This window comes from Martes martes (assembly GCF_963455335.1).
Source record: "Martes martes genome assembly, chromosome: 3".
Lineage (NCBI taxonomy): Eukaryota > Metazoa > Chordata > Mammalia > Carnivora > Mustelidae > Martes > Martes martes.
In genome coordinates this window covers 86301973-86327621 of record NC_137890.1, presented here as the reverse complement: position 1 = coordinate 86327621, position 25649 = coordinate 86301973, and the positions used below count along the sequence as shown (strand labels likewise).

The following is a 25649-nucleotide window of genomic DNA, read 5'->3' as shown; positions in this document are numbered from 1 at the left end:
ATCTTTTAAAGTCAGTGTCAAAGCCTCTCCAAGGGCATCATTCACAGTTTCATTGAACAAGTATTTCCTGGGGGGAGGCATGTGCCAGATGCAGTGAGCACAGTGATGAACAAAACAGATCCAGCTCACCTCATGCTGCTCACTGCAGAGGATGGTGAAGTGCTTGTGCTCCATGTCAGGATAGCAGCAGGCAGGGCCGCCCAGTCTCCCTCCCTGACCTGCTGCAGCTCATCAGGCCTGCTAGAGTGCTCCCAAAGCCCCCCAGGATGGTGGGGAGCAGCAAGGTCCTAGGGGCCCTTTTGAAAGGGAGCAGTTCAGGGTTGGATTCCCAGCTGTGCTCCTAACTAACTGGGTCACCTTCTCTCTGTGGGGTTCCTTGTAAGAAATGGGGGAACACCTGTGTTTTGGGGGTGCTATGAGGTTTAGATAAAGTACATCACATGTCTCTAGCTACGTTGGCTTCTTACCTCAGCAGTGCCCATGGTGTGTGGGTGATGATTGGTTTTCACGTATGTCTGAGCAGACAAAATTTGTGCTTCTGGAGGACAGGGATGGTGTCTGAAGGATGTTTGAAACCACTCACACTCCCTATGTCCAGCCCAGTACTGAGTGCAAAATAGATGACCAATAAAGATAAGATAAGACGGAAGAAACCAAGAAAGCATCTTCTCACAACTGGTTGGGACTGTGACTTACTTGTCCATGTTGTCAAGAGTCACTTCTTGAGCCAGAGCCAATGCCCAGTGCTCAGGGACATTCTGATGTATACACTGGCCCCTGCCCTCTGGGAGCTCCAAGGCAAGGCCATGTGGACTGACGTTCTGCTTTCTCTCTGCGTGCAGGCTGGGAGGAGCTGCTGCCTCAGGATGTCGGCCTTCAGGCTGGTAAGAATTGCATCTATTCCATCTAGGGTTTCTGTGGGGAGTTACTAAAGGCTGAGTCTAGTCAAATGAGAAACAATGAGGGCCCACAAGGAAAACATCAGAGACAAGGGAATACGAGGAACAGGACAGATTATGTTGCCTAAAGAAAATGAGTTTGGCCAACCTCTGGGCCTGGGCAGGTGACCACACTTGCACAGTAATCCCTCACTTATATTTCAGGCTTAAATGCCTTGACAAAGTGATGTCTCTTTTGTAGTCTTATTGCAACTGTTGCAGGGAGCTTACTCAGAGGGAACAGAAATCAAATACTGGGTCTGATCTCCACCTCCGGCTCTGCACCATCTTCCCTCAGCTCAACAGACATACAAGTGCCTGCTGCATAGCAACAGCCAAGAGATGGCTCCATGGGGGAAGGAAGCAAATGCTGAGACCCTGCCCTGCGCTGGGGTTGGGATGCAGGGCACCTCTAGGCAGCTGGGGTGGTGCATGCAGGACAAGTGAACCTTGGGGGCTGGAGTAGCCCAGAGGAGAGCCCCCCTCCCAACTCACCCTGAATTTCAGCCCAAACCTGGGAAATCCAGATGGCAGAAATTCCATTTTGGTAAGAAGATGCCCCAAATATTCTTCTGCCTTCAAAGCCAGAAAGTAGCCATTGTCTCCTTCTGGCTGTTGGATCTACACTGCTGAATGGGGCAGCATCCCCCAGCCACCAAGAGCTCCTGAAACCAAGCCTCCCAACTATCTGAGTCACAGAAGTGTGGCTAGCATTGTTTTTTTTCAGAGAAGAAATAGGCTGTTTTAGACTGGAGAGAGGACACACGGTCTCAAAATTCAAATTGCAAGGACTTTTAGTAATCAAAAACATTAGAACTTGGCACCACTTTGGAGCATGAGGAGCCCAAGCTGTAAGGCAAAGCCAGGCTTATTTCACAAAGGAATACACTCCTGGGATGCACTAGTCCCAAGGGTCCCACTGGGAACATGACTAACTTCAAGCAGAGTTTAGAAAGATAACTCCTGGAGGCATAATATTCTCAGTTGCAATTGTGGGCCTGTTCTGTCTTCTAAGATGGCAAGTTCCTTGGAAAAAGGGTGAAAATCTGATTCATCAGTGATCCCTTCAGTGGGTCCTAGTGATTCTTGAATAAGGCGTGGAACCATACTATGCTTATTTCTGATGTATCATCCATCTGGGCTGCTCTGTGCTGGGCACTATGCAGGCTCCTGACCTGTGTTACATTCCATCTTCACAACAGCTCAGTGATGCTGCCCTGTTCAACAGATGAAGAAAACGATGCTCGGAGAGGTTAAGTGACTTGCCCAAGCCCATGTAGCTCTGGAATGGAAAGTAGGGATGAGAACCCAGGTCTGTCCAATCTCAAAGGGGCTCTTAGTCTGCTCTTCAAAACTATACCATAACAAAATCCCATAACACACACCACAGACTGGGTGGCTTGAACAACAGAAATTTATTCCCTCACAGTCTTAGAGACTAAAGTCCACTAACAAGGTCCCGGTAGGGTTAGTGTCTGGTGAGACCTCTCTGGCTTGCACAGTCACCTTTCCCCATGGTCTTCTTTCATTGCGTGCACGTGCACGCACACGCGCACACACACACACACTGAGGGAGGAAGGGAGGGAGAGAGAGTGTGCTCTGGTGTCTCTTCCCCTTATAAAGACACCAATCCTGGGGCGCCTGGGTGGCTCGGTGGGTTAGGCCGCTGCCTTCGGCTCAGGTCATGGTCTTGGGGTTCTGGGATCGAGCCCCATATCGGGCTCTCCGCTCAGCAGGGAGCCTGCTTCACTCTCTCTCTCTCTCTCTCTCTGCCTGCCTCTCCGTCTGTCAAATAAATAAATAAAGTCTTTAAAAAAAATAAATAAAATTATTAAAAAAAAAAAAGACACCAATCCTACCAGGTTGCAGCTGTACCTCTTTGACCTCATTTAACCTTAATTACCTTCTTAAAGGCCCTATCTCCAAATACAGTTACGTTGGGGGATAGAACTTTGACAGAAGAATTTGGGAAGGACACAATTCAGTCTATAATAGACTTTAATGTTTACTCTAATCTCTATTAAGAAAATTCAAACATGTTGAGTAACTACATCATGGAAAAAGTCATTTTTTGGAAAGCAATTAGCAGCAGATCCCCTCCCCACCGCTCCCCACTCCCTCTACCTCCTGCCAACTGGCCCCAGGTTTGTAAACTCTTCTAATATAATTAAAATGGGATTTGAGTTGGAGAAATTTGATTTTCACACTTTTCACACTTTTTACCCAGGCCAGGAGTGAGGTAGGGGTTTCTCCAGGAGCAGCTCAGGGTTCCTTTCTCAAAGAAAATGGCTAACTTGCTGCTCTGGGAAGCTCTGCCAATTGCTTGCTGTGTGACCTTGGCCAAGCTTTCCAACCTCTATACCTTAGTTTTATCATCTGTCAGATGAATGTGGGGCTGTCCGAGACGTCTCAGAACATCAGCAGTAGTGCCCTTTGTGATCTGATGATTCTTCCCAAGGGTGGGGACACACAGCTACAGGTTCTGAGATACAAAGACCACACCTGTTGCCCCTGTCAGCTTGACATCCACTCCTCCAGTCTTCCTCCAATCTGCTTCAACCTCCTCTTCCTGCCCTCTCAGGCTACCTTTCTGAGTCAGACCAGCCATGGTTCAGATCCCACACTACCACTTCCATCTTTGTGGTGAGATAAGAATAATGATACCATTGTTGTGAGGGTTACACTGGGTCATTGGAAGTCACATATAATCCCAAACTTTGAAAAAAAAAAAAACTTTAGGACCACTAGATGTTCTGAATGTGTACAGTGGAGGAGAATGGTCTAGGCAAAGGAAACAGAACATGCAAAGACCCAGAGGGAATCAGGCATGGTGCATCTGGGAAAGTACTGGGAGTAGGTGGCAAGTGTCAGGGCTAAATCTGCTCTGTATACAGTGGTGTCATGAGCCCCAAGTTGTACAGAGTTTTGCAAATGTGTCTGCTCCAAACTGGGATGTGCTGCCTGATCCAAGGACTTAGCATGAAAAACATCTCACTAACAATTTTTACATTGCTTACCCATTTAAATGATGATATTTTGAATCTTTGGGGTTAAATAACAACACTCATAAAATTAATTTCACCCATTTCTCTTTACATTTTAATGTAAATGTGACCACTTGAACATATTCAATTTCGTGTGTGGTTTGAATTCAGTTACTACTGGAAGCCCTGGCCTGGACCACACACTAAGGATTTACAAATTGTGCATTGTGTACAGCATTCCTTTCTGACAGCTGAGAGGATAGGATGAGGGGATTGGCCCAGATCACTTGCCCCACCTCTGAGGTGGAAGGGATGGTATTCCCCAAGAACTCCATGAACTGGGGAGAGAGGAGACCTCAAACAAAAATGGAAGTCTTTTGAAGAAGGTGATTAGATCTTGCATTGCCAGTGTATTGTTTCAACCATTAGATTTTCCCTGATGTTGGCTTTGGGGATCTCATCACAATGCATGTACACGCAAGGTAGCTGACTTAAGGAGGAACATGCAGATAGACCTTTCTCTTTGCCATGATCACCAGCTTCTCTACCCCTACCCTAAGGACAAGTGAAAAAACCCAGAGTCTGGTGCTGCCACACATTCTGAGCCACCCTAAGGCCCTGGGCAGAGCATGGTCTTAGGTCACATTAATGAAAACCCCATCTTCCTTCCAAATAAGGACTATGTTTACATACCTGTGGGCAGAGGGGCTGGAGACCCTTCAATACACAAGACTGGTTGGAAATATTTTGAAATTCAAAGCACCTCTCTGTTAGATTGGCTCAGTCCCAATGCAGGAAGCCATAAACATTTGTTTGCTTGATGATAGGTAAATCGATCATAACTTATCCTCAACCATACTTTATCAGATGGGGAGGTGGCACAATGACGAGGCACCAGGAGACATTCCTGGGTAAAACAGGGTCTTTGGCACCAGCAACAACCATGCCATCTGTCCCCATAGAAGGGACTGGTTTCTGGGGGTCTACTGATGGGCCTGTACTGGAACTTAGATCAGAGACCTGCTGCTTGAGATCCCTCGATGACCCATACGACTTTCCATTTATCTAAGTGCATGGAGACACAGACCATTTCTAGGCCCGCCTCTTCCACTATGAGAAGAGAAAGACGTGGCAGGTGGGCACATGGTATCAGGGCACCATGACTGTTTCGGTGAGTAGGCCAACAGTCCACCCTTTTTAAAGACATTAGTGTGAAGGACCAGGTCTCCAGGAACCGGATTGTTCATGGTTTCAGGTCTTTGAGCTTCCTTGCAGTAATTTCGGTCTCAGGCTGGGGCACTCCCACCTTCTCTCCAGCAAGAGCTCTTCCTGCCACTAGCTGTCCGGTATTTCCCACCACGAAGAGCGAGAGGACTCTGAGATCTCCGCAGATCTCCCCGATCCCTGGAACTCCTCCTCTGTTCCTTACATCTCAGTAGAGGCTCCTACTTTCTTTGCAGCTAACAGCTGCTGCTATTTCTCTTCTTCATTCTTTTCCTGACTTGGGCGCTCTTGCGCAGGTTTCCCTGCTGATAGAGGTCACGAGGAAGCTCTGTTTTCCACTACCTGGTTTCTCATTTGTTTCCTAGGAGAGCTTTGGCCAAAGAGAGGGAACAGAAATTGCATTCTTTGATATCTTCTTCCAGCCCACGTCGGGCTGACGCCTCCTCACCCAGTCTGGATCAGAAATGGTGTCTCTCCTTTTCATCTCTGGTTAATGTCAAGTTTGCCGTCAGATGCCCATCTTCTACCTTTGACTTGTAATCTTCTCGCTGCGGTGAACTGCCAGCTGTTTTAGCTGCACACTGCAATTCCATCCTCATTGTAAGAAAGCTTCTCCTGGGCCTCTGAGGGTCTGGTGTGATTTGTTTAGTTCACTTAGCTCTATATGTTGCTCATGCTGGTTTTCTGTATCCTACAGCAACTGTTCCTTGCTTTAATTTAGTTTTCATTTTTATAAAGTCATATAGACACACCATTTAAAGAATCAGTCCCCCACTTCCTCTTCCTCAGAGGTGACTGCTATCGGACCTTCTAGTTGGTTCTTTGATATTTCCCTCTGTGTTTGGAAAGAACATGCCTGCTGTGCTACTTGAGTTTTTTATTTAAGGCATCATCTATTATTGACTTCCCACCGTGAAAGAAGACCTTAGCTCCTTGAGCCTACCCTCATCCTGGCACTCACAAGTATACTACCTGCGTCTTTGTCCTCCCCAAATTGTTAAACCTAGCTTTGATCAGAAATGCATACACAATTTACTTTTTATATCTAAGTAAATGCTACTCCCAATTGAGCCTGTGGTGTACCCCTAGCACTGTACTTTCCTTTGCTAGATTTTATCATTGTCTTTTTTCCACCTGTTCAGTTTTCTGTGTATTTATTATGCCTTTAACCCCCAGCTTTCTCCAACATCTGTCAGTCTACTCTCAAAATGTTCTGATTCATATGGAGTTCAGCCGGTCTCATCCTCAGAAGGAAATCTCTCCCAGAGTTGCTGACTTGGATAGATCAACTGTATCTTCTATTTCTGAGGCATACATCTTGACATCATCTTGGGTCTCCTTCACAGACACCCTGAATATGCTTTTCACCTCTCCTTTGTACTAAATCCCTTTGCCTGCAACTGAGGTCTTTCTCTTGGTTTATACTGTCATTTTGATCTAACAGATCCTGTAATACCTCTCTGAGAAAGGGTACATAGGAGGTAAATGTTTTTTAACAACTTGCATGTCTAAATTATGTTTAGTCAAGTGTGAATATCAGCTGGCATAGCATTCCATACTAGATAGAATTTTCCCTGAGAACTGTGAAGATGTCTACTCCACGTTGTTTTCTGGCTTCTAGCATTGCTGTTGAGAAATCGGATATCATTCTAACTTTTGAGCCTTTGTATAAAGCTTATTTTTTCTTTCTGAAAACTATTGTGATTTTCTCTTTGTCTCAAGTATTTTGAAACTTCATGATCATATGTGTTGGTGTGGATCTATTTTCATTTCTTGTACTATCAGCTGAAGTTTTTTCCCAATTTTTTAAAGAAGGCTTATGGGAATAATACTGCATCTTCAAAAATGTTTGTTGCCTTTATACTGGAATGACAATTTGGCTGGGTAAAAAAAATTTTTGATTTTTTTTCCTTTTATTTTCTTTCTGGAAAAAAAAACACATAACATTAAATTTACCATCTTAACAATTTTTAAGCATATAGTTCAGTATTAAGTATATTCACTTTCTTGTGCAACAGATCTGAGAAGTTTTTATCTTGCAAAGTTCAATTCAGTGCTTATTAAACACTGTTTTCCCTCCCTTCTCCTCCAGCCTTTGGCAACCATCTTTCTACTTTCTGTTTCTATGTTTTTAACTACTTGAGATACTTCTTATGAATGGAATAATGCAGCATTTGTCCTTTCGTGACTGGCTTACCTCACTTAGCTTAATGTCCTAGAGGTCTATCCACATTGTACCATATGGCAGGATTTCTTTCTTTTTTAAGGCTGTATGATATTCCATTGTATGTATATATCACATTTTGTTTATTTGCTCATCTATCAATAGACCCTTGGGCTGCTTTCACATGTGGCTTTTGTGAGTAATGCTGCAATGTATGGGACTACAAATATGTCTTCAAGATCTTTCTTTGAATTTCTTTGGGTATATACTCAGAAGTGGGATTGCTGGGTCATAGGGTAGTTAGAGTTTTAATTTTTTGAGGAAACTCCATATTGTTTTCCCCAGTGGCTACACCGGTTTACAATCCTACCAATAGCGTATAACAGTTCCATTGTTTCTGCACCCTCCCTAACACTTGTTGTTTTCTGCTGTTTTGATAGTGGTCATCCTAATAGGTGGGTTGTTCTTTTCTTGAGATCTTTGTAGGAGTGGTTCAGCCCTCATATAGGATTTGACTTTGTCCTGAAGTTTCTCCTTATAAGTGAACTTATCTTTTTGTCTGCCTACACCCCCCCAATTTTTATTTTTTTATTTTTTAGTTCAATAACCTTTACTAGTCTATGTTCTAGAGTTGATTTTTCTTTGTCATTATTTCCTGGGACCCAGTGTGCTTTCAATCCACAGATGCAAGTCTTCCTTAATTTCTGGAAAGTTATTTTAAATTATATCTTTAAATAATCTTCCTGGGTTTTATTTCTAGTTACCTTTTTTGTGCACTTATGTGTATTTTTGTCAATCTTCCATATTTATCTTTCTCTTCCTAATACCTGCTTTAAACATTTCTGTGTCACTCTGCTTACTCTCTCCTCTTATCATCAGAGATCTTCCCTGTGCTTTTAGCAGTGCTTGTTTTCCCGCTGTTTCTGATTCTGCTTTTGTTTCTGGTCCATGTTTTTCTCTTTTCTTCCATTTCTTTCTCCAGCTTTGTCAATTCATGTCTCATCCTTTTCAGTTGTCTCAGCATCTAATTTCTGAACTTTTGCTGCTGCTCTACTCTTTTTTTTTTTAAGATTTTATTTATTTATTTGAGAGAGAGAGAGTGAGAGAGAAAGCATGATAGGGGAGAAGGTCAGAGGGAGAAGCAGACTCCCCATGGAGCTGGGATCCCGATTCGGGACTTGATCCCAGGACTCTGGGATCATGACCTGAGCCGAAGGCGGTTGCTGAAACAACTGAGCCACCCAGGCATCCTTTATATCCTTTCAATAAGGATATAATCCTTTATATCCTTCAATAAGATTTTGGAAACCATGGGGAAATACTTGGCCACAACTTTCTACTGTTGTATGGCAGTTTTGTTGGTTGGTTGGTTGGTTGGTTGGTTGATTGGTTGGTTGGTTGATTGGTTGGTTGGTTGGTTTTTCCCTGGTGAGTATAATTCACCTTCTCCTTTCCTCCTTTTGGATTTCAGTATCTTTGTACATAGACCTGCGCTGATTCCTTTCAGATTACTCCTCTTTGAATGGGGTGAGCTTTCTCGGGTCAGAAGGAAGTTCATGTGGGTCAATGCCATGCTGCAGGCTAGCAGAAACCTAGTGAGGGTTTAATCTTTGCTTCTCTCCACCCAAAGGGTTTGGGTGGTATAGGGCTATTCATAGGGCAAAGACTTTTTCCACCTCACAGTGCAACTTTTTTTTCTGCAAATATGGCTTGTCTGTTTCCTAGAACCAAGCTAGGCCAGGGAATCTTCCACTGCTACCTCCCACCTCCCACTACCATCCTGGCAAGAGCAAGTGAGGGCAGGGAAGGAGGGAAGGGAGAAGAAGAAGGAGAAGGAAAGAGGAGGAGGAGCAGAAGGAAGGGGCAGGGGAGAGAGTGCACCCCAGCCACCTTGGGGGTTCCTGGTTGGAAGGGACAGCCCCCTGGAGAGTGTATATCTTGAGCAGGAAGGAGAATCAGGAACAAGTATCTGACCATTTTCTTCTCTCTGCTCTCCAGGGTGACCATGTGTGGCTGAACCCCCTCTCTGCCAACAAGAGCAGCGTGGCCATCGGGTGCATTGTCAAAGAAACAAAGCCTGGCAAGATCTTGCTTGAAGATGATGAGGGCAAGGTCAGTGTGGCCAAGCTATCCAGGAGCTCAGGGCCCATCCTCACCTCCCCATCCCTCCAGGGCCCTGAGACCCTCTCCTCTTCTTGTGCTGCTCCCCAACATTAGGGGTTCCAGAGCCCAAGTGAGGGGAAACTACCTGGCAGAAGAGACCATGGTGGGGTCCTGTCATGGTAAACATCACATGTCTGTCTTGGGGAGTGTTTCTATAGTCAAAGAGCAGGGAGCAAGTTGATAGTTAAAAAATTAGGCCAATTAGGGGAGCAGGAAGGAGTGAAGTGGGGAAGGGTCTGTGGCAGAGAGGAGAAGGCAGCAGAAAGCTGGTTTGCAAAGTAAAGGAGGGTGAGCTGGAAGGATAAAAAAGAGAGATGGAAAGGTATTTGAGAAAGGAACATGGAGAAGAGGGCCCCCAAAATGCAAGGAGGAAGGGGATGAGATTCAGTTTATCCTGAACAAAATAGCTCAAGTGAGAGAAAAGTGGGAAGCTGGGGTGACCTGCGGGGTTGCAGCTCAGCCAACTGGGGGATGGGGGAGCAAGCTTGGCCAAGCATGGTGCCCTGGGGAAGGGCATGCAGGGTGAGGGGTCCAGCTGATCCCTTCAGTCTCATTGGGGGAACCTCTTTGCTGAGGTGCTACAGCACGGGGCATGTGGAAATTTGGCCTCCAGGGAGAAGATTCTAATCTGTGATCTGTGAGCTCCATATTACGGGAGACAGTAAAAGATGAACAATAATATTTTCTATTTGCAAAATTTCTATGTTTTATAGTTTAAAAAGCACTTTTACTTGCATGATCTTATTCATTCCAACAATCTGTGAGGCCCCCAGCTGCAAACTGTCCCTGATCCTAATCACAGCCAAATCTGACTTCTGAAGTCAGCTCCTCTGACCCTGGTCTGAAATTAGTCCCAGGGGCGCCTGGGTGGCTCAGTGGGTTAAAGCCTCTGCCTTCGGCTCAGGTCATGATCCCAGGGTCCTGGGATCGAGCCCTGAATCGGGCTCTCTGCTCGGTGGGGAGCCTGCTTCCCTTCCTCTCTCTCTGCCTGCTTGTGATCTCTCTCTGTCAAATAAATAAATAAAATCTTTAAAAAAAAAAAAAGAAATTAGTCCCAGCTACACACTGACTCCTGGCTCTGCACACATTCTTTCTCCGACCACAATCTACCCTGATCCTGCCTTAGGTTTCCCTGGACCTCAACCAGAGACTAATCAAGCCACCAGGTCAGCAGATCTGTTGGGAACTTGGAGAAGAGGAGCTATGGGTTGGCTGTCCCTCAGGGGAGTCTGTGTCCTTTGTTCCAGGAACACTGGATCCGAGCAGAGGACCTTGACACCCTCAGCCCCATGCACCCCATCTCTGTGCAAGGCGTGGATGACATGATCCGCCTGGGGGACCTGAATGAGGCAGGCATGGTGCACAACCTCCTGATCCGCTATCAGCAGCACAAGATCTACGTGAGTCCCCCATTTCCACCCCCTACCCAGGGGACTCGGTCCACAGGCACTGACCTCTTGGCTGCATAAAAAAACAAAAACAAACAAACAAACAAACAAAAAACTGGCACTGTGGGTTTGGAGCCAGGCATACCTGGTTCAGTCCCCACACCCTGTGCCCTCACTGCCTGAGGTAGTCGAGGAATTTAACGCTTCTTCATCTCTGCTCCCCAATCCAAAACAAGTAGAGTGATAATACCACCTTTGAGGTCTCAGAAAACTGACATGTAGCATGCCAGCACAGTGCCTGGCACACAGTAGGTGCTCAGTTAGTGCTGTGGCTCAGTGGAAGGCCTGCTCTGATAGCCAAATGGACCAGAGGCCATGGGATTAGACATCGTCTGCCTGGACCCTTCCTATACATGTGGCAGAGACAGAGTCACCAGGCAGAAGACCTCTGTCCCCCTATGAAACGAGTCCTGGGATGGCCAGGAGGGCCATGTGGGTAGATGTGGGTCCTTCTCCCAAAGCCTGGCAGTGGATGGGAGGCTCACCCCAGCCCTAAGCCGCGCATCCCTGTTCCAATGCAGATTTTCCCAGTAGAGCCAACATTCAGAACTGACTCCAGCCCTGCCCTAACAGGGTGTGGCCCAGGAAGTCACTGCCTGGCCCTCTCCTGGTGAGAGGGGGCTGGGATGGCTCTGAGGAGACTTTCTAGAATGCTAAGAGGAGTGGGAGAATGAGCAGTGGGCCCCAAATAAAGGGGAGGGCTAGCCAGGAGACTGAGGAGGCCCTGCAGGAGAGAGGGGACAGAGCATGCTGAGTCCACTCCGGCTGAATGTGAGTCAGAGCTCCGGGGAATGATAACGCCAATAAGCTAAAATGAGCTTACCCTTTATCCTTTCCAAAGAGCTTATGCTTGCATTCTTTTATCTGGTTGCCACAGTCCTTGGAGTCGGAGAGATTGAACTCTCTGTTCCTAAAATAAAAACTAGGATGTGGGTAATCAGGTGACTTGATGATGTGGCTATCCCTGTCCTGCTCCCAGAGGGACAGTCAGACATCCTGGGAGCTCTGGGTGAGCAGGTGGTCCTGACCGGGGCGGGGAGGGGGGTGGTGATCCTAGGAGGGATCAGTGGGGGCTACCGTTGCTGGCCAGCCCCACAGAGGAGGCCCCTGTGGGAGGCTGGTGAAATCTCATGTCATAAATTCAGCCAATTTTTATTGAGCATTTTATTATTCTAAATACCGGACAGAATGTTAAACATTTAACATAGAGCACCGCACTTAATCTTTCTGTGAAAGCATTCACCCACCCCCTCCCCAGCTCCCATTCATAGTGAACACCCCTGTCTTCCTGAAGGGAGGATCCGAGCAGCTGTGTGTCTTGTCTCCCTGGTCCAGAATCAGACCCCACTTCTCTGCTAGACTCTGTCAGGCCTGGTAGACCTCAGTGGGGGCGCCCAAGGCCGAGGTCAGGACCGGGCAGTGTTGGCCTTCAGAGCAGAGGGCACTAACCATCTGCTCCCTTCCCCAGACCTACACAGGCTCCATCCTGGTGGCCGTGAACCCGTTCCAGGTGCTGCCCCTCTACACCGTGGAGCAGGTGCAGCTCTATTACAGCCACCACATGGGCGAACTCCCGCCACACGTCTTTGCCATTGCCAACAACTGCTACTTCAACCTGAAGAGGAACAAAAGAGACCAGTGCTGCATCATCAGGTGGGGCTCAGGACTCCCTGCATTCCTGGTGGGGATCTCTGACCGTCCAGTAAGGCAGGGAGCCCCTCCTCTCCCTAAACCCCTCCCATCCAGCATGCCTACAAAGCCTGTTTGATTTAGGGGCTCCCATTCAACTGCAAACACCCTAGCTCACCTGCACCTGCCCCTACTGCCCTTCCACCCTGACAAGTCCCTCCAAGTCTTCCATCCTGCAGAACCTGTTCTTCCACTGTATGAGCAGAGCCTGATTGCCCAGCTTTCAGTGAATATTTCCTGAGACAAGGAAGAAAAAATGGGATGGGCACATTTAATGGGACAGAGGCTTGGGGGCTCAAAGGTCAAAGAGATGAGGTCTCACTCAAAAAAAAAAAAAAAAAAATCTCTGGGCAGGCCTCAGATGAGGACAGTAGCAACAGCTCCAGCGGCCAGCTCTCAGGTTGCTGAGGCCCAGGAGGGACATGTCCTCCTCCAGTCCAGGTCCTGACCCTGCTTCAAAGACCCTCTGCTTGGTCTGGCCTCCCTGCTTCCTGCACAGGCCCTCCTGGTGTGGAAGGAAGGGAGGGAGAAAGGGAAAGGAAGGAGGAGGGAGAATTTGCCTCCAGGGCACATTGCTTGGAGATATAGGAGACTTCATTCATTCATTCATTCATTCGAGGCTCCACTGTGCTCCAGTTGTATGCCCTGCATTGTACTACTGTGTGGAGTCAGCAGCAAATGAAAGGGACTAAAATTCCCGCCTCATGGAGCTTACATTCTAAACGGGAGACACACAGGCAATAAATAAGACAATTTTTAAAGGCAGGTAATGAAAGCTTTGAAGAAAAGCACTATAGGGAAAGAGAAAAGACAGTGATGGGGCTGCTGCTCTAGGTGGAGGGCAGATGAAGCATGGCCTCTCTGAATGCGATGTTGGCACAGAGACCAAAATGAAGTGCTGTAGCATTGATGATCACTGCTCTCAGCAACCCTCTGAAGTAGATACTCGTATTCCTTTTCTACTGTTGGAGCAGGAGGTGGGACTTAGCACCAGGGAGGCTGAGATCCTTTCCCAGAGACACACAACTGTTAAGTAGGGAATTCAAATGCGGGGCACTGGAAAGAAGACAGAGAGGTGTCCTGGGGTGATTTCCACTTCTCAGGAAGTGAACGGAATAATGTGCCAAGGAGGGCTGGTGCTCTGTTTCCCTCCCAGGCTCTCCCTGTCTGTTCCATGTGTTCCCACTCCCATGCCTCCCAGGACTGGGAGGACCAGCCTCACCACAGGAGGCCTCCTGAGCAGAGCTGGCCCCCAGGCTGGCCTGGAAGTTCACTGGGCCAGCTTTCACCTCCATGACATCAGTGCCTCAAGAAGAGGGCAGAGCAACCTGATCTGTGGCTTTTTGCATGAGCAGAAGATCATTCTGAATCAAACTGCCTTCTCTTCCTGCCCTCACCTCCCCCAAGGCCATAAGAAAGGCCACAAGCAAGTCACCCCTGCTCTGCCCACATATCCTGTCTCTCTACCTTGGAGGGTTGTTTGGGGAATTCATGTTCATGGCAGGTGGCAGAGGTTTGTTGACTGGACTGTCTTGGCTGGCATAGTAATTGTGAGCATATTTGATCAAAACTTTTCTTTAAAAGAATACTTTCAGATGAAACAATATTTGTTCTGGATTTGCTTCAAAATAGTACAGGATGGGAAACAAAATGGGCCAGCAGTTGAAGCTGGGATGGGACTGTGGGAGTTCGTAATGCAAACCGTAAGGTGCAGATATTTCCTGGGGATCTTGTGAAAATGCATATTCTGACTGAGCAGAGCCAGGTGGGCCTAGGAGTCTGCATTCCCAACCAGGTGACAAGAATTGCTTTTATTAACAAGACACTATTGAGCCTCCATTTGTAATGTTTGACATTTTCCATAATGAAAAATAATTTACCCAAAAGTGACATGCAAACCTCAATAATAGTAATAGTAATCACTACAAACTTGAGTGTGTGCAATATGCCAGACACAAGTATATTTTTAATTTTGTTAAACTCCCTAAGAAACTTTTAAAAACTAGTTTTCATGTGTCACCATTATGAACTTAATATAGCTTCACTATGAAAAATTGCAAAATTTCAGAAAAATATTCTCAGAAAAAAATTTCCAGATACTTTGGGAAGAAAAGGATTCCCCTATCCACTTAGTTAAAATTATACTAAATAGTAGGGACTTTTTCCACTTTATGTACTTAATAAACATTGTCCACCTCATTGAAGGCTCTGTATAGGTTTGGTTCTAATGGTTGCATAATGTTCTCTGAACCAAAGGAACATAACAAATCTCCCCCTTTGTGTTACTTCTGATTTTCCACAGCTGTTGGTTGTTTTTAAGACTTTTTTTAAACGTAATCTCTACACCCAACGTGGGGCTCAAACCTATACCCTGAGTCGCACACCACACCAACAGAGCCAGCCAGGTGCCCCTGATACCTGCAATTATAATGATCAATAAAAAATGTTTTAATGAGCACAAAGCTTTGTGGAAAAAGCTTTTTCTGATTTGGGGATCATTTTCTTAGGCTAAAGGCAGGGTAATTGTGAATGATGCAGTCTCCCCTCTGGCCAGCTCACAGAGAGGATGTTACATCAAAATATTGCATCATCTGGTCCTGTTCATTCAACTGTTGTTACTGAGCACTGGGCCAGTGACACTGGAATAAACCAGATACAACCATGCTCCAGGGTCTCGCATCCAAGGCAGGGCAGAAAAGATGAACACACCAATAACTGATACAAAGTAGACAGCTGAGACCCACAGGGGAAATGTGGCAGGACTTGTGCACAGGGAGGGGGTATCCCTGTTCAGACCTGAAAGTGGGCCTGCGGTGGATTTGCAGAAGAGTTGAGGGTATTGAAGAAATGGCTGCTTTATTGACTGACATCTTGAGTGCCCTCTTTGCAGTGGTGAGTCTGGGGCAGGGAAAACAGAGACCACCAAGCTCATCCTGCAGTTCCTGGCCACTGTCAGCGGCCAGCATTCGTGGATTGAGCAGCAGGTCCTGGAGGCCAATCCCATCCTGGAAGGTGAGTGGTCACCCTTAGGACTGGCCTTTCTCCCCGGCCCTGTGGGCTTCCTGGCACTTCCTGCCAGGAGCGCCCATGGGGAGGGACAGTCCCTTTCTGTGACTTCACAGGATCCCTCAGGACAGGAAAAATGAGCACGTGGCAAATGGTAGTGTGGGGGCTCCTGGGAATCACAAGCTTTCACTAAGTGTGTTTTCCACAGGATCAAAACAAGTATTCCTTTTAAATAAGGACTCTGAGATGAAGTTGGTTTGGGAAATGCTGAGTGTGTCCACTTGGGTCACCTGGGGGGCCATCTCCAAGCTGGTGTTAAGACTGCAAAAGGTTGGCTGAGGGGGATCCTTGAGCAAGACCAAGGGGGAAGTAGCAGGAACAGGCAGGAAAAGCATCCCTACTGGGAAGCCTGCGGGACACACAGGAAAGGGGAGAGTGGAATGGGCAGGGTGAGGTTTCAAGCTGTGTGCAGATCTGCCAGGGTCTGAGGGGGAGCTCAGAGCAAAGTGCCCATTAGAGGAGGCCTGCACTGGGTGCAATAGCAGGCCCTAAGCCTCCTCGCTCAGTCTCTGATGGGGGCAGACCAGAAATGAGTGACTTGGATTCTCTAGTGACCAGCCACGGTCAATGCATTTTCTCTGTTTCTTTATAACACAGGTGTGTTTTATGTACAGTGAAAGTTCACATTTTTTGATGTACAGTATGAGTTTTGACAAACTCATGGTCATAGTTTTAGTTCCGTCTTAGTCATGTATGGAATGTTCTATCACCCCCAAACTTCCTTCATGCCTCTTTGTAGTCAACTCTCTTCCCAACCCCAACCTTTGGCAACCACCGGTTTATCTTTCTTTCCCCTAATACAGCCAACCCCTGAACAATGAGGGTTTGAATTGTGCAGGTCACTTACATGTGGACACAGTATTATAAATACATTTTCTCTTCCTTGTGATTTTATTAATAATATTTTCTTTTCTCTAGCTTACTTTATTGTGAGAGTACAGTATATGATACATATAACATTAAAAATGTATTAATTGACTATGTTATCAGTAAGGCTTCTGGCCAACAGTAGTCTATTGGTAGTTAAGTTCTGGGAAGTCAAAAGTTATACACAGATTTTCGACTATATGAGGAGTTAGCATCCCTACCCCCCATATTGTTCGAGGGTCAGTTGTAGTTTTATCTTTTCCAGAAGGTTATATAAATGAAATCATATGGTTTGCCATCTTTTGGGTCTGGCTACTTTTGTTAGCATAATGCATCTGGGATTTTTCATGTTGTTTTCTGCATCAATAATAGCTGAAGGGCACCCAGGTTGTTTATAGGTTTTAGTGATAATGAATAAAGCTTTACAGACAGTTGCATACAGGTTACAGTGTGAACATACGTTGTTCTTCTGAATAAACATGTAGGTGTGAAACTGTTGAGTCAGATGGTGAGACATTTACCTTTGTCACAAACTGCCAGAGTGTCTACCGAAGTGGCTGTACCATCTTGCACTCCCAGCAGCAAAAAAGGAGAGTCCTGGTTGCTCCACATTGTCGCCAGCATGTGGGTCTGTGATGGTGGTTGCTTGCTACTCCAGTAGGCACGGACTGGTGTCTCACTATAATTTTAATTCAAATTTCCTTAATGACTAATGGCATCTTTTCATGAGCTTATTTCCTATCTGTGTATCTTCTCTGTATCTATTCAAACCTTTTACCCATTTTTAAATTGAGTTGTTTCCTTATTAATGACTTGTGAGTTCTTTATATCTTCTGGATACAAGCCTCTCATGTGTTTTGCAAATATCTTGTCCCAGTCTGTAGTTTGCCCCTTCATTCTTCTAACAGTGTCTTTTATAGACCAGAAGTTTTTTGTTTCCATAAAGTTCAATTTATCTTTGTTTCTCTTATCGATCGTGCTTTTGGGGTCATATTTAAGAAATCTTTGTGGCACCTGGGTGGTTCAATTGGTTAAGAGTTCGACTCTTGATTTTGACTCAGGTCATGATCTCAGGGTCATGAGACTGAGCCCTGTGTCCAGCTCTGCTAAATTCTCTCTCCCCTTACCCTTTGCCCCCTCCCCCCACAAAAAAAAAAAGAAAGAAAGAAAAAGAAAAAGAAAGAAATCTTTGCCTAATCCAGAGATTTCATGTTTTCTTCTAGATGTGGTACAGTTTTAGCTTTTACATTTAGGTCCATGATCTATTTTGTGTTGTTGGTTTTGTTTTTTTTTTATGGTACAAGGTATAAGTCGAGTTTCTGCTTTTTTCCAATTTTTTCCCTTCCCTTTCTTTTCTTCTTTTCTTTCATAATAATTTCATCCCCTATTGTCAAAAAGACTATTCTTTCTCCATTAAGTGGCCTTTGCACCTTTGTCTAAAATCAGTTGACCATACTTGTGTAGGTCTGTTTCTGGATTCTCTATTCCATTCTGTTGCTCTCTCAGACCCTTTTGCCAGTGCCACACTGTCTTGATTTCTGTAGCTTAGTTCCATAGCTTAGTCAGTTTTTCAATCAGGTAGCCCACAACCTCCAATTTTGCTTTTCCTTTTCAAACTTGGCCATTGTAGGTGTTTTACCTTTCCATATACATTTTAAAATCGGCTTGCCAATATCTACCAAAAGGAACCTACTTGGCTCTTTCTTGATGAGAGATCTGCCACTGGGTTCAACAACGTGAAGTAGGTTTCCCAAGCATAGGTAGCCTCTATAGGAGCCTCTGCTGTCTGTCAGGATTCCTCAAGGCAGAGACCAAAGAACCCTTTTCCTTTTCTCCTAGGACTATGTATGTGGTATGTTGTATGGTGGTATTGTCAACCTGCATCCCAACCCACCAATGGGTCATGAAATCAGTCTTTTAGGACAAATTAAATTGCATAGAATAGAAAATACCCCAGGGCATTGCTCTTGGTCAGAACCAGTACTGAATATTTCCATTTATTAATGTGTACAGGTTGGGGGGGGGTGTGCACTAAGACACAACGCAAAGGATCTTTCTTATTGTGGGTCGAATCAGAGAAGCTTGCAGAAACAGCTCTATGAAATGTACTTTGGATCATGTTGCAATCCAAAAGTCTTCTGGTCTGACCTCCTCTGAGCCTGGTCCCTGCCAGCTGTTGCTACTCTCCCTGTAAGCTTCCCCTCTCCAACCCAGCCCCCGCTTCAGCCTAAGCGACCTTTCTAAAATACAAATCTGTTCCCACACTCCCTCAGAAGCTTTCCTGACTCCCCCATCACCCACAGACTAATTCCAAACTTCTTAGCCTGGCATTCAAGGTTCTGTGCTATTAACTAGTTCTGTCTATCTTCCACTGCTTTCCTCCTGCATTTTATGCTCCAACCAAACTTGCCCCTCTGCAAATACACCCCATGCTTACTGGCATCTGTGCCTTTACTTGTACTTTGTCTTCCTCTTAGCATACTCTTGGCTGCCACCACTTTTTTTTAAAATTAATTAATTTATTTATTTTAATAAACATATAATGTATTTTTATCCCCAGGGGTACAGGTCTGTGAATCTCCAGGTTTACACCTTTCACAGCACTCATCATAGCCTATACCCTCCCCAATGTCCATATCCCCACCACCCTCTCCCGTCCCCCCTCCCCCCAGCAACCTGCCACCACTTTCTAGTGCAATGCTACCTATCCTTCAACTCTGGGCTCAGCCACCTCCTCTCAGAAGCCTTCCCAGATGATCCCACTCAAAGTAAATTCTCTCCTCTCTGCTCCCATCATGGGCATCACCCTCTGGCCCTCAGCCTTTGGAAATGCCAAGACAATCCGAAATGATAACTCAAGCCGCTTTGGGAAGTATATTGACATCCACTTCAACTCCAGTGGAGTGATCGAGGGTGCACGCATCGAGCAATTTCTCCTGGAGAAGTCCCGGGTCTGCCGGCAGGTAAGGCCTCCGTCTGTGGCACTGGTCCTGGGGAAACCTCCACCCACCCCAGGACCAGGAGCCAGGGAATGAGAAGGCTTCCAAGAGAGGTTCCCTTCCATCACTCTCATGCCTCCCCAAGGACCTCCCCACACCTTCATTGGTCTTAGTTTGCTGCCACTGAACCCTGGCCTCACCCTGAGATGGGCCAAGGACCCCTAGAATGGGATAATGATGGTCCTTTCCCAGTATTCAAGAAAAAGAAATGATAGCATTTTCTGTTTTGAATTTTCCATCCATATCATGTTCTACATCATTTGGTGCTTACTACCCACCTTTACCAGAATTAATTTTAAGGCCAGGCCAGCCACCAGCTAAGGAAATGGATCCTGGCTTCGCTCCCAGCTTACAACTTTAGGCAAGATGTCCTCAGAGTTGGGAAGAGCAGTGGAGATGCAGGGAAAATCCTGGGAGCCATGTGTTTGCTGCGCATGGTGGGTGGCCTCTAGCACAGGGCTGTGGGCATGAGCTAGCCTTGGAGGACCAGAATGAGGACATCGACAGAACCGAACGACCGTTGGGTCAATGCCAGAGCCACATCTGGTTGACGGACCTCGGAGCAGAAGCTGGGACAAGGCTGGAGGCGGGAGGCAGTTCTGAAGCCTGGCAGCCTTAGGGGAGTGTTTACCAGGCTTTCTGGAACACCCTCCCACCAGGCCCCAGAGGAGCGGAACTACCACATCTTCTACTCCATGCTCATGGGTATGAGCGCAGAGGAGAAGCAGCTGCTGAGCCTGGGGACGCCCTCCGAGTACCACTACCTTACTATGGTGAGGCCCTCGCCACCCCGCCCCTGTCCTCCGCGCCCCTGTCCTCCCCGCCCCTCCTCTTTCAGGTCCACCTCTCCCCGCCCCGCCCCTGCCCTTCCCACCCCGTCTCCCTCAGGTCCACCTCTCTTCGCCCCGCCCCCGCCTTCCTTGTCCTGCCTTCTCTGCCCCTCACTGCCTGGCCCCGCCCCCGCCCTTACCCTTCCGGGGCCGCCTCCTCCCTCCAGCTCTCGGCTCTGCACCGGCCTGCTCAGCCTCTACCTGCTCCCACGCTGCATCTCTCAATAGCAAAAGGAGAAAGGAGAGGAAGGCTGGGTCCTGCTGCAGCGGTGGTCTACAGCCCCAGAAAAGCCCTGAGGCAGGAATTGAGGGTTCCCCTTTTCCATCTTCCACTCCACTCTTCTGTTCGTATGACTTTCAGAGACTTACCCTTGTCCATGTGCTTCCTTATTTTCTTCTGAACGCAAAATCCTTCCCGACAAACCTCAGCTTTCTCTGGTTGCAGCAGACAGACGTTCCGGTAGGTGATGGAGAGTCTTAGCCACGCTTCTCCTTCCTCGGTTTCATTCTAGTTGCCCATCCTTGTAGGTGCCTGTACATCTTGAGCTCTAGCAAAGCAGGGACCTTGCTCTTCCTCTGGGCTGCATCCCCACGCCTGGAACAGTGCGATGCGAGAGGCCATCCAGCTCAAGATTGTGTAAAAGGAGATGGAATCTCTCCTGCGTACCCCGTATGGAGGCCTTCCTTGTTACTTGCCGGGATCATGGTGGTAGTTTCCTCCTGCATCCTCCCTGTCGTCAGACTTGACCCCTAACCCAGCACCCATTCTGCCTACCTTCCACAGCTCAAGTCTGACAGGTCATGTCTTGGAGTACAGTTGTGTAGGGGCTCCCTGTGGCTTCGTGGCATGGTTTCCAACTGCCTCCGGATCCCATCATCCCTCCACCTCTCCCCTTCCACTGTGACCCCAGCTTCCTGGCAAACTCTGTCCGTGTCTCCACCTCACAACCCAGCTCCAGCTGTCCATTGCCTAGATCACCCTCTCCCTGTGCTGCTGTGGAGCCCTTTCATGTGCCACCTCCAGGAAGCTTTTCCCCACTTCCCAGTAGGGCTGGTCCTGGCCCCCTTTGGTCTCAGCACCTGTCAGAGCATATGACACCTTCCTTTGCTTCCTGCCTCCCTTCTTGGATGCACAGCACCCCAAGCAGGGTCAGGTCTCTCCGTGTATGGAATTCCCAGCAAGTAGCACAGGGCCTGTCACCCAGGAGACTTGGAGGGTGCTCATGAAAGGAAAGAACTCACAGAGAGGGTAAGGCAGGCATTACTGGGGATGGGTGACAAATGGAGGCTGAGAGAAGCTGAATGATGCCCGTGCTGGCTGCAAAACCCGGGCATACTGTGTCTATGTCAGCATGATTCCACCTGTGGAAGTACTTTCATGTATTTTCGGAGCTGGGGCCTCCAGGAGGCCTCTCAGAGTCTACCTGGAGCCTATGAAGTTATTAGGGGCCCTTGGCTGAGTCCCTGACATGTCTCTGCCCTGCTAGCCCTATGATGGAGGAGGTGGGGTGGGGGGTGATCCCCAGAATGCTGAAGTGCCCAGTCTTACAGGGAAACTGCACCTCCTGTGAGGGCCTCGATGATGCCAAGGACTACGCCCACGTCCGCTCTGCCATGAAGATCCTCATGTTCTCCGACTCTGAGAATTGGGACCTCAGCAAGTTGCTGGCAGCCATCCTCCACCTAGGCAACGTGGAGTTTATGGGTAATGCTGTTTCCACCCAAACTGTGCCCCCTGAGGAGGAAGAGTAGGGGGGACTGGGACAGGAGGAGGAAGAAATCTCTGGGAGTTCTCAGCTCAAGAGCCTGCCAAGATCACATGGTCTAACCCTGTCCTGGAAAATGCACTGAAAATTATAGTTATGATTTTGGAGTTCTCACAGGATTAGAGGGAAGATGTCAAAGCTTAAGGCACTCCAGAGATGAAAACTCTGATCATCCCCCAGGTTTAGTTAGGACCCTAAAGGGCTACCCCCTTAGGGTAACGTGAACCAGAGTAAACAAAGCCATGCATGAAGTTGCAAACCCACTTGTAAGCATCCAGGTGGTCTGGGCATCAGGGTGTTCTGGACTATTAGTGCCTCCAAGCATCTGACGGAAGTTCCTCTCTGGAGGAAAATAGCACCAATCTAGATTATACATTATTCCTTTGGACAGTTTTTCAAATTCAGCATCCAACATGCAGCCAAAGGTAAGTAGGAACAAGGAAATAAGACATCCTGAGCAAGAGCCATCATAAATAATAGACAATTGAAATAGAGCCACAAAGATTTCAGACGTTGTTATTTTTATTGTTATTATTGTTACAAATTGTTATTATTGGACACAAACGACATCTACACTTGGCTATGTTCAAGGAAATAAAAAGCTAAGCTTGAAGATTTAGACAGGAAACTGGAAACAGAAAACATGACATTATAGATTTTTAAAGGAGCCACATAGAAATTCTAAAATCAAAAAAAAAAAAAAGAAAAACTCAATGGATGATTTTAACAGCCACTTTTTAAATTTTTTTTAAAAGACTTTATTTATTTATTTGACAGACAGAGGTGACAAGTAGGCAGAGAGGTGGGCAGAGAGAGAGGAGGACTGAGCAGAGAGCCCGATGTGGGGCTTGATCCCAGGACCCTGGGATCATGACCTGAGCCGAAGGCAGAGGCTTAACCCAATGAGCCACCCAGGCGCCCCAAGTTTTTTAAATTTTTATTTATTTATTAGAGATAGAGAAAGAGTGAGCACAAACTGGGGGAGAAGGAGAAGCAGACTCCTCACTGAGCAGGGAGCCTGATGTGGGGCTGGATCCCAGGACCCTGAGATCATGACCTGAGCCAAAGGCAGATGCTTAACTGACTGAGCCACCCAGGTGCCCCAAACAGCCAGTTTTATACACATGGAGAGGGAATGTGTAAATGGAGGAAAAGTCAGGACTTTTCCACAGAAGGGTGGAAAATGTGTAAGAGAGTAGGAGATGTGGAGGACAAGTGAGAAGCAGCAGCATACCTTTATTGACATACTAAAGGCAAAGAGAGAAAGGATGGGGCAAAGGCAATACTGGAAGGAACTATGGCTGATTCTAGAATTCATGAAGGACACCAGTTCACGGAGCAGTGAGGAAAGGACAGATTTTTCAGTAAACTGGTCCATAAATGTGGACCCCTTTCTCACATCACATCAGGAAATCTCCTCCAGGTGAGTTGTTTCTGTTTGTTGCTGTACCCACAGCACCTACCAACTGAACCGGGCACTTCTGTGGGTGACAGGTGGGCACTGACATGCACACAGGGCATCGGAACATGGAAGAGTATTAGGAATGTGGTGTTGAGGGTAAAACCGGGCACCAAAAATGCAGATCTTGTAGATCAGACATTCAATTAGATCTCCCTTAACACAAAATTTAGAAACAGCTGAAATTAAATGCTGTTTCAGGATCAATATTTGGTAGTAAAAGAATAATGGAAATGAAGGAAGTGGTTTCCATGAGTGAGTAGGGAGGAACACGGTCTTAGCAGGAAAGGACCGTGAGGGCTTTAGTGTGGGCCAGGCTCCGTATCTTGGCTGTAATAGTAGTTTCATTATTACATACTCACGGAATCATTGTTTTATTATAACATGTCTTTGGGTTCTATATACTTTTTTTTATCTATATGCTTTATTTTATAATTTTTTCAAGTTTGAAAAAGAAAAACTATATATACAGAAACAACACTTTCTCTCTCCTGAGGCCTGGTAGACCTGAGGTGGAGGATCCTGGAAGATGGGGACTGAAATGGGGAGACCAGTCAGGAGACTCTTGCAGTAGGGCTGGGCCTGGCTTATAGTTGTGCTCTGTTGATGACCGCTTACTGGACTGACTGAAGGAATGCCATGATCTCGCTGAGCAGAGGGGAAGCAGTCTGTTACACTCCTTCACTGCTAAGGGGCTGGTAATCCCCAGGGACATTGCCTGCCCAAGAGAAGGTCTGGGAGAGGCAGTGCCTCCCACCCAGGGACAAGTGCCCATAATAGCTGGATCTGGGGCTCCCCAAGGCTCAGGCGCTCCTGGGGCCCCTGTCCCATCACTTCAGGCCTCTTTCCCACTCAGGGTCACTGCTTCTCTCCCCAGCTGCAGTCTTCGAGAACCTGGATTCCTCTGACGTGATGGACACACCTGCCTTTCCCACTGTGCTGAAGTTACTGGAGGTAGCCCGGCCATTGTGACTTCCAGCTTCCATTTCTGTGAGGGGTCCCAGAGGCCTGGGCTCACAGCGCCCCAACACTTGATTGTCATTAACCCTTCCCAGATTCCCACTCCTGCCTCCCACCCCTCTCCCTAGCTCTCAGCTCAATCCCTACAACCATCTGGGCACTGTAGGCACCGGGGGTGGCAAGGAGGGTGGGAAGCAGTGTGAGCTACTCTTTAACAAAGCAACAAAATGATCAACCTGGCTTTAACACACATTTCTTCCCAATTCCTGTGTCCTCCCTGCTCTCCAGTGGCCTTCACTCAGCATCCCCACCCAGTCCCCAAGCTCCCCTCCCCCACCAAGGCCACATAGCCTGGGGCTCTTACACATGGCCCTTCTCTACCTCCCTTCAACAAGCCCCCACCTGAGTTGTGCTATTCTGGGAAAGTGAAGTGGAATGTGCTCATATCAATAGCCCTCCAGGTTATTACAGAGACCAAACGGAGCCTAGACTTGGAGGAAGAATGGCAGCACTGGATAGAGAAATATCTTTGTCCTGGGGACATTATAATGTCCTCCATATCACACCCCATTGACAGTTTCTGGTGGGGAATTGATAGCATCAGAAGCAAACAAGCAAAGCAATCACATTTTGCTGCTGGTGTTCTTTATTCGGTTCACGGTTCTTTGGGTTCTTGCTGGCTCAGTGTTTCGTGCCTGGTGAGAAGGACATGCCCATCCAGAGTCTTCTTGCTCCCTTAGGCCATCAGTCTCCAAGCGGGAGTAGCTTCAGTTGGGGCATATCCAGAGGCCAATGGCCTGGCCTCAGAGCCCTCCCTGCCCATTGTTTTCCCAGGTCTGCTTATGGCACCAGCCTCTTCCCCAGTCCCCAGGAGACCAGCATAGAGCTGGCAAACCAAGCAGCCAGCATGCCCAGGACCCGCTCAGCTTGTGCATCCTTTCTGAACATTCTGACACCCCGGTGCTTAGACAGGGCCTGCCTAGGACCCCTGACCCAAACCTCCATCTGGCCTGACCCTGCTGGATGGCCCCACAGGAGTCTCCCACCCTCTCAGGCCTCAGTCATAGAGTGTCCAGTCACAAGGGAGAACA

General features: G+C 47.3%; 1 protein-coding gene across 4 annotated transcripts in view; it reads left to right on the top strand.

The window, feature by feature from the left end:
• Positions 1 to 866: 866 nt before the first annotated feature.
• The window catches only part of MYO7B (myosin VIIB), a gene marked incomplete at its 5' end in the record, with an annotated part of 76987 nt that continues 52204 nt past the window's right edge, over positions 867 to 25649 (top strand). For all 4 annotated transcript variants that reach the window (XM_080798531.1, XM_080798530.1, XM_080798528.1 and 1 more), the window contains 9 exons: positions 867 to 884; positions 9310 to 9423; positions 10722 to 10874; positions 12391 to 12575; positions 15502 to 15623; positions 19365 to 19507; positions 20203 to 20316; positions 21925 to 22078; positions 24476 to 24552. In XM_080798531.1, coding sequence (XP_080654657.1) covers positions 867 to 884; positions 9310 to 9423; positions 10722 to 10874; positions 12391 to 12575; positions 15502 to 15623; positions 19365 to 19507; positions 20203 to 20316; positions 21925 to 22078; positions 24476 to 24552 — 1080 coding nt within the window. The remainder of the gene's footprint in view (positions 885 to 9309; positions 9424 to 10721; positions 10875 to 12390; positions 12576 to 15501; positions 15624 to 19364; positions 19508 to 20202; positions 20317 to 21924; positions 22079 to 24475; positions 24553 to 25649) is intronic.